The following is a 13,100-nucleotide window of genomic DNA, read 5'->3' as shown; positions in this document are numbered from 1 at the left end:
ATTTTTTACTTTCGGAGGGATTACTTTCCCCAGGGGCTGGTGAGGTGCTGGCACAGCTGCCCAGAGAAGCTGTGGTGCCCCATCCCTGGAGGCCTCAAGGCCAGGTTGGATGGGCCCTGAGCAGCTGAGCTGGTGGGGGGCAGCCCTGCCCACGGCAGGGGTTGGGGCTGGGTGGGCTTTGAGGTATCTTCCAGTCTGAGCCATTCTGTGGTTGTTGATGTTTTTACTGGATCTACAGAAGGAACCAGGCTCATTTGTACCCCAGACAATAACATGTTAAGATTGGAGTGCCCACTTCAAACATCAGCTATGTGTTAACTGGGTAACTAAAAGTGTCTTTCTGGATGGTTTTTCCCTAAAACACCAGATAACAAAAATAAAAATATAGCAATACTTGTATGTGGTTGCTGGAAAAAAAGTAAGCTCTGTACTGAAGACAAACTTTGTTACAGAAAACTTATCTTGCATTTCATTACCTTTCTTCTGCTTAGTAATTTGCTTATTTGTTAAAAGGGAAAAATAAGAAAAGAGTAATGTAGAACACTGATGCTTTGCAGGGGCCACTTTACTTTTCAGATAGAAACTAGTGTAAGGGCTTGTCTTTTGACTTCTTCTCTTGTTAAAATGTAGATAGAGAAATTCTTAAACCTATAGCCAGTCGGACTAGAAGAGCAATTGGCAATTGTTGCAGTTCTGCAGGAAAACAGACAAGGATCAGTAGCTGCTTTATTTTGGGAAGGCAGTGTTTCATTGATACAAAATGAAGAAAATGTGTTCCAGCTCCAGTGTACTATGGCTGGGTGGATGGCAACAGTTTTGTTGAAACTTTGATGTGTTTGGTGTTGGCTACCTGAGGGATGAATGTAGGTTGATGTTTTTAATTATCTTTAATCCTCTTTTTACGAAAAGGCACATTTCATTATATTCATGATGTTCCCTGCCTGTCTGACTGAATAGCTGTAACTGGTAGATGATGTAATAAGATATTTCACCTCTGGGTAACAGTTACATTGATGCTATGTCCTATCAGACCCTCTTTAAGAAGATTTTATAGAGAAAACTGAAGGGAAATATTGGGAAGAATGCGAAAAAAAATCGTAAATGAAACTTTATCAACCGGAAGGAGAACAGAAAGTCTTTCTTTAAACTCTGAGAATGCTGTAAAGCTTTTGTATTTTTCTAATCAATTCAGAGCTGATAGTGTGCTCTTAACAGTGCACATTTTTTTCACCTCAAGATTCATCCCAGTCAGTGTATATGTCCATGTGTCACATTTTTTGAACAAACTTATGAGCATTCTCTTTGATTTTATATGCTACCAATTGGGTACGTGAGCCTTTTAGAGCTTCTTCATTTGAACTTAACAGAAAAAAAAATTGGTACATTAGCACTTAGATATTTCTTGGTCAACTGCTTCTTGGTTACAGGGAATGACAGAAGCATACTTTTGGATGCTAAGCATTTTCCTTCAGCATATTTTGGGTATCAGACAGCGGTTCCCACAGAAGGCTTGTTGTCATATTCTTAATTTACTAAAACTTGCCAAATCCACTGTTGTGTTTTAATAGTGAAACACTTAAGTTTCAGTGCTTGCTTCATTTTTTGCACATACATGCAAATTATTATAAAATTACTAAAAAGTATAGGTGTATGGGAAATTTTCCTTCCGATGGGCTGAATAGGACTTCAGCGTAATTTTGAAAGCTCTCACACAGAAAACACGTGAATATGAAAGTGGGCAAACTGTCCTGCAGTTACCTTGTGTTTGTTAATATCAAGCAAACGTGAGCAGTCTCTACTTGCTCATGTAGGCATATACTAGCATTCATCTTAGACCATCATTTGAGCCTCAGGAGAAGTATGGTTTGTATATGGTAGAGACTGTGCTGGTGAGAGCATTTTTTCCCAACAGCAAAGGCTAGGAAACCTCCAGGTATGTTTTCTCACAGAAATATAGATAAACAGGCTATTGTCACCTTGTTTTTCTTTTCTCAGTATTCTGAGAACTCATATCTCTTCAGGTCTGTGCTTGTAGGCAACTTCTCTACATATTTTAGTCTTAGACAGTTGTTTATAATTGGTAGATGCATTTGCTTCTTGTTGCCTTATTGGTTTACGGCAAGAGATTGGGGATTTGCTTTTATATTGGTGCCCTTACCAAGTTAAGTAGTAACCTACTAAGAGACTGTCTCACTTGTCTTGAGAAGCTGTCTGAAATTGCTTTTCATATACACGAAAACTCATTAACACCACTGCTACTTATATAGTGGTGGTACAGGCTTTTGTCCCTTGGGAAAAGGAATGCAAAGTGGTGGGGAACAGATACTGAAATACATTATCATCTCGTGTTTTCTTGTGGTTGCTTTGAAATTTTGGACTGGCATGACATTTTTTTAAAGTACTGCTCCTTGTTCTGGAGGTGGTAGGAATTAATGGTGTACAGAGCTTTCAAAGGCAGTCCAGTTTTATGTGAAAAATCTGATAGAGGATTTGAGCATTTGGCAATATTTAGCTGTTCGTTTTTGTTGTGGTTTGTTTTTTTAAAATTTGTTTTAATGGTGTAAGTGAGAATGCTGTGGTGAGACAAGGCTGTCTGTACAGCAGGAGGTAATCCAAGACCTGTTTGGTGCTAGACAAATAAAAATGTTTGGAACGTTTCAATCAGAGGATGTGTTTTGGAATCATCGCAGAGCCAGCTGGAGGAACTCAAAATTAGCTTAGATAGTAGGTAGAGTCTTATAATGGTTCTTTAAGAAAATTTGAGCAGGCTCTTCAAACTGAGGACTGACAGTGAGGTGAGTGTCATAACTAGGCAGTAGTACAAAGGTTGTAAGGCTCACTTGGGAGATGGAAGTTCAAACTTACCTGCACAATTCACCAGTAAAATGCGCAAGCAAAGGGATATTGATAGATATGTTTTCTTCTTGTACTAAAGGTATGTGTTAGCTGGAGGAGACATACGGAGAGGGAACCTTGTAGAGTGAGAAATGTGATTGCGTGTTCTGAAGGAAGGGATTCTGAACCTTGCCTTTCCATCACAAATAAGTCCTGTGAGCAGAGTGTAATGTTTGGGAATACCTACTTGGGCTCTGTTGTGAGACTTCATTAGAAGTCAGTCTAGAGTGGACTTAGGTAAATAAGAATGGGTGTGCAGGATATCTTTAAAAACCAGGGAAATAGTACGCTTTTAACTTAGACATTTCATCAGTGAAGCAGAAGGTGTAAAGAGGCCTTCTTGGGAAGAAGGAATAATGATTGGGCGTTTCACCTGTGCGTAATCCCTGCTTAAATTTTGTGTGTGAGTATTCCAGTGACAACATTAGCCACTGTGCTTTTAATCACTAAACTACCTTGTAGATTTTGAATAACTGTACGTTATCTTAAACCTTCATACATGAATGCAATTGCTGTTGAGAACACCTGACTTAGTCTAAGTAAAATAATTTTTAAATTACACATAGCCATTTAGGTTTTCTGAATTGTTTCTCTTGGTCAGAATTTTAATATCTTTTAAATGTATTCATAGGTAAAAACATCAGAGTTTTACCGATACTCCCGGCAGCTGCGACATGAGGTTGACCAAGCCATGAATTACTTTCATAGCGTTCACCAGCAGCCTTTGATGGAAATGAAATCGAACAAAATTCGTTCTGCCAAACCCCAGACTGCCGTGTTTAGAGGAATGATAGGACACAGTATGGTAAACAGTAAAATTCTTCTCTTGCACAAACCGAGGGTCTGGTGGGAACTAGAGGGTCCTCAAGTACCTTTACGACCAGACTGCCTTGCCATTGTGAATAACTTTGTGTTCCTGTTAGGTGGGGAAGAACTGGGGCCAGATGGTGAGTTTCATGCTTCATCCAAAGTGTTTAGATATGACCCAAGACAGAACACTTGGTTACGAATGGCAGACATGTCTGTCCCGCGTTCTGAGTTTGCTGTTGGAGTTATTGGGAGGTACGTTTATGCAGTGGCTGGGAGAACCAGGGATGAAACCTTTTATTCAACTGAACGGTATGATATTACTGAAGATAAATGGGAATTTGTAGATCCCTATCCAGTCAATAAATATGGACATGAAGGAACTGTGCTGGGGAACAAGTTGTATATCACTGGTGGAATTACATCATCTTCAACTTCTAAGCAAGTGTGTGTATTTGATCCCAGTAAAGAAGGGACAGTAGAGCAGCGAACAAGGAGAACTCAAGTGGTCACTAACTGTTGGGAGAACAAATGCAAAATGAATTATGCAAGATGCTTTCACAAAATGATTTCTTACAATGGTAAGCTTTATGTCTTTGGAGGTGTCTGTGTGATCCTCAGGGCTTCCTTTGAATCTCAAGGATGTCCCTCTACAGAGGTTTACGACCCTGATACTGATCAGTGGACTATATTGGCTTCTATGCCAATTGGTAGGAGTGGTCACGGTGTAGCTGTTCTGGACAAACAGATAATGGTTCTTGGAGGCCTCTGTTACAATGGTCATTACAGTGACTCAATTCTCACCTTTGATCCAGAGGAAAACAAGTGGAAAGAAGATGAATACCCAAGGATGCCCTGCAAGCTGGATGGCTTACAGGTCTGCAGCTTGCACTTCCCTGAATATGTTTTGGAACATGTTAGACGTTGCAGCTGAAACAGAATAAACACTCTCAGTGAAACATGAAAAGCTGAATCTTATTTGTCAGAAAAAAAAAGTAGATCATTCCGAAAGTAATGCCTCCTATTTATTTCCAAGGAAACTACGACATACACAAAGAGCACAGTAACATTACTTGATTGAGCAAGTTCTTGGCTGCAAAATGCTATTTTTCACTATAGTCACCACCATGGGCTATGCATTCTCGACTGTAACGAGCAAGAGCCTGGCATGCTGTGCTTGTGAAAACCTGTACCAGCGGAGTTGACCCATTGTTCTATGGCTGCTTTGATGGCATGGTTCATAGGAAAATGTTGTCCATGCAGTCTGTCTTCCGTCGGCTCAAACAAATGGAAATCAGAAGGCGCCAAATCCAGGTAATACGATGGATGTGGTGAACAGTCCAGCCTAGATTGGCAGTGTGATCCACAGTCTTCAAACTAGTATGGGGCATGGAGTTACTATGTTACAGGAGAAAGGCCCTCTTCTTTTTTGGTTTATGTCACGTCCCACCTGTCAGCTAGTTGTCACGGCAACTGCTTTGCACTGCAAGTGTTTGAGACATACCAAGCACACCCCAAAAGGTCATAAAGTATTTTTTGTTGATCTTTTACAGCCTGGCTCTGGATTAAGCCTTCAGCTTAATCAGCGCTATGATGGAGCGGTCAGAGTTGATGGTTTCTCTGGGTTCCAGGAAATCTAGAAGGATCACCGCCTTCATATCCCAAAAGACTGTGCACACATTTTACCTGCTGACGGCTGCATCCTGAACTTTTTGTGAGGAATTCATGCTCTGTGAACTGCTGTTTTGACACTGGCTCAAAATTTTGACAGCAAATCACATTATCAGTAATGCGATCCAGAAAACCGTCACTTTCAGCCTTGCACTGGATTCCTGCTCATAACTCACTGATTCAAGCAAGTGGTCTGATCGAGACACTCTTCATTTCATGATGTGACAGCTGTGTACAGCCATCTGGAACATAGCTTGTCTTTCACATCGCTTACCACTGCTGAAATGCACCACCCGCTGCCTCACTGTGCTCACATCCACTGTTGATCTCCAGAAACGTTCAGCATGCGTCAGTGAATGTCAGTGGGTGCAATTGTTTCCTGTTTTATTGGAGGAATTTCAGTCACACACACTTCACACCCACTTCCCCAGACTGCCCGTCTGCTGTCATCTGTCACATGGCGACAAAATGTAGTGGACTATTGGAGGGAAAGTTCAACTTCTACTGCTATACCACCGCCATCTGCCTCCGACATTGTGAGCCAACATAATACAATAGGAGGCATTACTTTTGGAGCAGCTAACATACAGTCTAGTTGAATTCCTTCAGAGACATTAGCATGTTGTGTGTAAGGACAACTGCTAAATGCTTAAGAGAAACAGGATTTACAGGGAGAATACTTACCAAGTTTGTTAGAAAAGCCAATAGTTGGTCTGATGCTGTAAAAGTTGTGGGATTTGTTTTTGTTTTGTTTCAACAAATGCAGTTGTAAACAGGGGAAAGAAAATATATCTTTGGGGTGTGCTTATTCTTTTGATAGCATTTCATGTCCATACTTGTTTGATTTTTTTTTTGTTTTTTTGTTTGTTTTCCTGTGACCACAGTACCAGATTTCTTCTGAAATCAATTGAATTTAACAAAACATTTGTGGAAGGAAGAAAGACCTGATTCTCTTTTTTTATTGAGCATCGAAGTAGAACTCACAAGCTGTAGTAGGATACAACTAAGTTTAAAAGAACAAAGCTAAAACCATTTTTGCGTTTTATGTTGTGTTTGGATGCTCTTCCCATTAATTGCAAAGTACTTCTCACATCTGCGAGGTGTTTCTGTTTTCCCTTAAATGCTGTTAAGTATAACCTCAGTCTCTTTGCATGTGTTTTTTTTCCAAGTTTTGTATATTAGTACTGGTAAGTCTGCCAAAATGTGAATTACACGTTTTCTACTGAATTGAAAAAACTTTAACTTTTTAAAAATATTATTATTTAAAACACTATTTCTGTGCTGCCTTCTGTTGTCTGCATTATGTTTGTTGGTAAGTAAAGTATGTACATGCATATACATTGTAAAAAAAAAAAAAAACAAAAAACAACCTTTTTACATGCAGCTATATTTAAACCAGTGCACAAATTCAGCCATATCTGTTAAATTTAAGGTGTAGTTTTATCCATTAATGAGCTAAGTAAGTCAAAGTTCTTACATAACTGGAAGCATCATTTGGTATCAAAGTATCTTTAGCATATACTGATTGATTCAGTAACTTTAAAATCCTTATACTGACTTTACGTAATGAGCTCTTAATAATTTGTTGTTTTATAAATTATTTAAAAAAAAAAAAAAAAACCTAAATACATCTTACCTGAGTTTGTTTTATGTATGAATGTGCTACCAGTCTTGTTTTTTATGAAAATGGAAAGTGTCAGTAAGCAAATGCTCACCAGCACTGCTTTGACCCACAGGTATTTTCAGAACTGGATGTACTATAGTGTATTCTCAGCAGTGGCTTTGCTTGTACTCGTATAGAAGTGATAAATCTTTTACTAATAGTAGGGTTTTTTTTAAATTATTTGCTGCTGTGAACTACTGTGTTTTGAGTTAGGTGTTTGGATGGCTACTACCATTTGTGTTTCTACAAAAAAAATAACAAATTTCATGGCTGTAGCTACTGACCTCATAGTGCCTGAAATGAAATGTGCTGTTCCTGAGGGCTTTTAATAACTCCATTGTGTTAACTTGCAGATATCAGTAAGAATGATTTGCCAAGGTATAAATGATGACAATTCAATTCTTACTTTCTTTAATGTTGTAAAAACAATCACTAATAGAATCTGAAGGAGAAACGTGGGTAACTCAAAGGCTTACACTTGGTTCAGGAGTGTAGGGAGAAAATACTGAAACATGCATTTGCATCTTCTATAAAGTCTTAAGCTACTTTGCTTTTCTTTAAGCAGTAGACTTAATAGACAGCACTGCAGATCGACTTTATTCAGCATCTTCTAGTTAAAAATCACTGTAGAAGAGGAATGTACAGTACTCAGGGAGTTCAGAAGAATGCACTTGCAGAAGGACCAAAATCACTGCAAAATGTCCTGTGTTAAAAATAACACCTACTTACCCAAACTGAATTTTAAATCATCAACAGAAGTGAAAACAACGTATACAACTCCTCATCTATATAATTCGTGATATCTTTGTAGTAATTATGTTCTGGGTTGAGACGTGATAATCTAAATCAGATCAGTAGATTTTTTTTTTCTTAAAAATGACTTACTGAGCATTTTCTTTCTATAAGTTACCAGGAAGGATAATTTATGCCATCACAGCTGTATTAATGTTATCTATGCCGGTAGTGACTGGACCAAATATTGATTTTCAGCCTTCTCATGTAGACTAAGGGTTGCTTTTAAATTTAAGTCTTTACTGAGTGAGAAATATCATTTACTTTCCTAGTAGTCTAACTTAAAGCCAACTTCATTTACACTAAAACCTCAGTTCTACTGTGAGACTTGTGCGTACATTGTCCTTTGTAGGTGCAGAGATGACCTGATTCCAGTAGGTGCTGGCTGTGTGCAAGTAAAAAGGTTCTTCTGTATCTATCTCAAAGAGTATTAGGGCACAAAAAAAAACCCAAAAGCTTTTTCTTTACTATTCTTACTCTTTTTGTCACAATCTCATTTCTTAATAAATGTATGGGGCAGCAAAATCTAATCCTGCTTGAGTAAGCTTCAGGGGAACTTAATAATATGTAGCTCACTCTGAAAGTAATGCCTCCTGTTTATATTCATGGAAACTACAACATATGCAAGGAGCACAATAACACTTTGATAGAGCAAATTCTGAGCTACAAAACTACTTTTCACCACAGTCGCCACCATTAGCTATGCATTCTCAACAGTAATGAACAAGAGCATGCATGCCACAGATATAAAAATTTGTGTCTCCCACTGGTGGTGACCCACTGTTCCCCAGCATTGAAAATGTTGCCTATGCTGTCCATCTTTCTTCAGCTTGAACAGGTGGAAATCAGGAGGCCCCAAATCCAGACTACACAGTGGGTGTGGTAGGACAGTCCAGCCAAGATTGGCAGTGTGATCCATGGTCTTCAAACATGTATGGGGCCTGGAGTTATTGTGTGACAGGAGAAAGGTTGTCTTCTTCTCTGGCTTGACTCTGGAAGTTGGAGCCTTCATCATGATGTATGGGTCAGAGTTGATGGTTTGTCCAGATTCCAGGAAATCCAGACAGATCACCTTTCCTATCCCAAAAGGCATTACTGTACTTGCTGAGAGCTGTGTCTTGTCTTTTTCTTTGATAGAAAATTCACATCTTGCTGCTCCAAGAACTGCCTTTTTGACTCAGTCACTCAGTGCTGACACCGCATCTCATCACTGGTAATGGTGCAGTTGAGGAAACTCACTTTCAGCCTCAGTGGGTCCTGACAAACTTTCGTACAGTGTTCTTTCTGTTCCTGTGTGAGCGTTTCTGGCACTCAGCGCAAGCTTTGTGATATTTCAACATTATTTCCGACACACTGAAGTAGATACTTATCCTATACAGTTTCCTGATTACAATCTGCTGCTTCACGTGGATAAATTTTGTAGTGTGACATCTGTGTTGAGCCATCTGGAATGTGGCTTATCTTCAGTGTCACTGTCACCACTGCTAAAATCCACCACCTACCACTTCACTGTGCTCACATCCACTCTTGGATCTCCAGAAACATTCTGTGAGTGTTGTACATCAGTAGGTGCCATTTTTTCCACATGGAGGAATTAAATTCCACACCATTATTTCACCTGCACTTCCATGTTAGACATCATTGTGTCAGGCTGTCCCTATGCGGCCATCTGTCACACAGCAACAAAAGGGAATGGAATATGGGTGGGAAGGTTCAGAATCTACTGCCATACCACCGACATCGACCTCTGATGTTGTAGGCCACCATAATAAAACAGGAGGCATTACTTTTGGAGCAGCCCTTGTAGCATACAATATTATACCACAAGGGCTTGTCTGGGAAATGGATGTGGTTCTGGGAATCTGGTTTTCCATGATTCAAGTGTAGTAAATGGATATTACTTAAGACTTAATTAGAAGTATTGGTAACGATGGAAGTGTTTCATGTTTCAGGTCTGTATTTAAGCAACTTCTGAGTTTCGTCGGCAAAGCAACTGCTAGTGAAGGCTTTGGTGTGTATTGATACTTGAAGCATTAAGAACCAGATTATTTTTAGATGCTCTGCTTTTAAGTTCCTGTTTATCTTCAGCTGTCCAGATCTGAAAGATATTGTTCAGAATTGTGAAATTCTAGCTTGAACTGTTGGTTAGGGCCTCCATGCAGTCTTGTCTTCAAGAAGCTGGCTGTAACACAGGGGAATGTGAGATTGTTTTGTTAATTCACATTTCTACCATGTTTTTATTGTTTCAAGCATGAATTTGAGGCTTATGTTCTCTTTTCCACTGCAGTGGAACTTGTGAGGCAGTTATTGTTGTGTTCTATGTCACAGGGGTATCTTCTGTTTTATTGAAAGTTTTAGCTCCGGATTGTTAAGTGTTAAAATAAAAGCAAAAGTAAACTGGGTAAAAGAGGGAGGATTTTAAAAGCATCTTTCATTTGTCAAGAAGAAGGTAAGTTGCAATTTTTGATTGGGAAGTTTGAGGGGGGTTTCGTCTATTTCCACTCCGTCCTTCCTGCAACACTTGCAAATCTGATCTTGCCTAGATATTTAAAATTTAACATATGACCTCCTTTAAAATTGCAAGTGTACTTGCCTTTTCTTAAGAAAAGGTGGACATAGTGAGTTACAGTCTAGTTTATTCACGCTTATAGCAAAAAATTATTGGCTTCACTTCTTAATTTAGCATCTAACTCCAGAAAGGAGTTTTATTTCCAAATGAGCCAGAATGGATAAAAAGCATAGAGCTTCTGTGAGTTGGCTGAACGCTGCCTGTTGCCATTCAGCTTGCTGCTATCTGTTGTAATGGAACAGATAATTCTTTGCAGACTACTACGTAAGGAAAAAAAATAGCTTATTTTTTCCCCATGAGGTGTTGGCAGTGGTTTCACAGTGGGAGGTATTAGGCTGAAAAAAACCCTTTTGAAATTCCTTCCCCTTTGATTGAACTGCAGGGAGGCAGTATGTAGTTTTTCTAAGGATCTGCTCTTTCAGAAAGCACTGCCAGCGAGAGGGGCTAGTAGCTGTGTGTCATGTACCTGGCAACCTGCTTTTGTTACCTCCTTTGAAACATAGGGATGCCCCACTTTCTGCAGTGTGGCAGTTCATACTAGTTCTAAGGGTTTGTGACTTTAATATTTCTCTGGTCTCCGAGGTTTGCAGCCATTATTTCTTACAGACCTCCTGCCTTACAAACACAAGGGCTGCCTTTTTTCCTGCCGATAATACAGTACATATTTGCGTCAAGAACGAAGCACTGGTGCTCAGGAACTGAAGGATAACATTCAGCAGGTACAAATGAAAAAAGGAAAAGAAAAGCACTGCTTAGCTCATTATGTCTGTTCTTTCGTGAAATGAAGGTAAGCATTATAGGGAGATGCAAATTACCCTAAAAATAAATTTCTTTCACCTTTGTAAATGACAAGGTCTTTTTAGAAATAGAGACAATCACATTTGTAGATCACATTTGCCTTTTAAAGGTATTTTTCATTAGAAAAGTAGTGAATTGGGCCCCTCATTCTTTTTAATGCTTCAAATGTGGACTTTACACACGTGAAGAGTCCAATATAAAGAATTCATAAAGCTCTAAGTTACATAAAAGAAAGCATAAAGGCACAAAGATGATTAAATGCGTGCCTAAGTGCTTACGGGGGTTTGGTAATGAAAGAAAACATCCAGCCTGTTCTTCATTTAGTAACAAATACCTGGTGAAGTTACTTCAGTCAGTATGGTCTGTCCCATGTGGCAGGGACAGGAATGTGGGAGAGAACAGAGTGGAGAGATACACGTAATCCGTTTAGAACAGAGCTTGCCAGTGTCCTGTAGCTAACGTTTTGAGGTTTTCATGTTTGTAAAGCAATTTGAAGCTGCTTAAAATAAATATTAATGACTACGTTTGCATCTGTATTCTACGTTTGGATGTTTGTAAACAATTTAGACTTTCCCTTTCTGTAGGCAAACATTATAAAAGCAGTCATGTGGCAGGTGGCAGAAAAACCTACTTCTTTGTGCAAAGCTTCAATAGATCACTACTATTTTTTTTTTTTTTCCCAAATTAGAATTAACATTTAGATAGTCTTTTAAAATAGCTTTCCATGGTCAGATACCTTTGGATTAATATTGAGTTGGTAGCTAGGGGAAAACCACTTCTATTTGCAGATGGTAGATTTTATTTATGGGTCCGGTAGAGAAAGCTTTGCTGTAAGTCTAGGAGATACAGTGTTACGTAGGACTGTACTGCAGCTGCGCTTAGGGGGCTTGTATTACCTCAGTGGAACCCACCTAACTTCTACATCAGTTATGGGAACAGGTGAAGGGAAGATTGAGCTATGTTTTTTAATTTTAAATATTTTTCCCTATATATTGTTATTTTTTTAGATCTTTTTAAAGTATATTATTATATGCTGGAGAATGCAATTCTGCTATAGTATCCCTCTTGTTTCTAGTGTACAATATCAGATTCTTTGTATTGAAAGGAATGTATTTGATAACAGGAAAAGTTATTTTCGAAGTCTGCTGTGTTTATGTCTAGCAATTGGAAATACTTTTCCTATATAAAATTAATGTTATATAGATATATAAATATATATGTGACCTCATATGTACATTTGGATTAACTGTCTAATGACTACATCAGGGCTGCTATATACTTATCTGAAAAAATTTACGATTGCCTCTTTTAAACTGTTTTAAAAAGCCTTTTCTCTTGTCTCTTTTTGGCAGAAGGTAATTTTCCCTAGCTGTGGGTACAGTATGCTCAGACTTGCATTTGTGCTCTGTTCAGTTTTTAAACTGAAAAAAAAAAATTGTATAAAAATGTGTATAAAGAGAAGTGTAAATAAAATATTTTTAAGCTTTAAACACTCTGCTGTATACTTTGTAATATTTAGTGCAGCGTGCCTGGATTTCAGGACTTCAGAGATTACTAAGCTAAACAAATCTTTAAAAATGTCTTGTGTTGCTATCATTCATAGTGCTGTGTTAAGGATAGCCAATGTCATAGTAACAAGAAAAGTTGGATGTCCTTATATAGCATCACTCTTGTGTCTTTAGCTATATTTTACAATCTTCCCAGTGTTAATTGCCTAGTACATTCAATCCTACCCTCTGTATTTCAAGCTTGAACCTAGGTTCCATGACTTAATGGTTACATTTGTAACCTAGCATGAAGGCATACTTTGAAACAACAAAAAATGAGAACTGACGCCAGCCTTTGGTGTTAGTCGCAGCTGGGAGAAAGATGGTTCCATCAAATCTATCAAATGCATAGAATCAG

At 38.6% G+C, this 13,100-nt stretch overlaps 1 protein-coding gene across 9 annotated transcripts in view; it reads left to right on the top strand.

Moving 5' to 3' along the window:
• KLHL15 (kelch like family member 15) overlaps nt 1–12,685 on the top strand; it is a 29,662-nt gene extending 16,977 nt beyond the window's left edge. For 7 of the 9 annotated variants that reach the window (XM_052673906.1, XM_052673909.1, XM_052673905.1 and 4 more), the window contains one exon: nt 3,527–12,685. In XM_052673906.1, the coding sequence (XP_052529866.1) occupies nt 3,527–4,636 (1,110 nt within the window). In that variant the 3' untranslated portion in view covers nt 4,637–12,685. The remainder of the gene's footprint in view (nt 1–3,526) is intronic. The other 2 variants (XR_008204370.1, XR_008204369.1) reach the window with 2 other exon arrangements.
• The last annotated feature ends 415 nt before the right edge of the window (nt 12,686–13,100 follow it).

The sequence above is a fragment of the Tympanuchus pallidicinctus genome, unplaced genomic scaffold, assembly GCF_026119805.1.
Source record: "Tympanuchus pallidicinctus isolate F22 unplaced genomic scaffold, pur_lepc_1.0 scaffold14, whole genome shotgun sequence".
Classification (NCBI taxonomy): Eukaryota; Metazoa; Chordata; class Aves; order Galliformes; family Phasianidae; genus Tympanuchus; species Tympanuchus pallidicinctus.
This window is presented reverse-complemented; position numbering and strand designations above follow the sequence as displayed.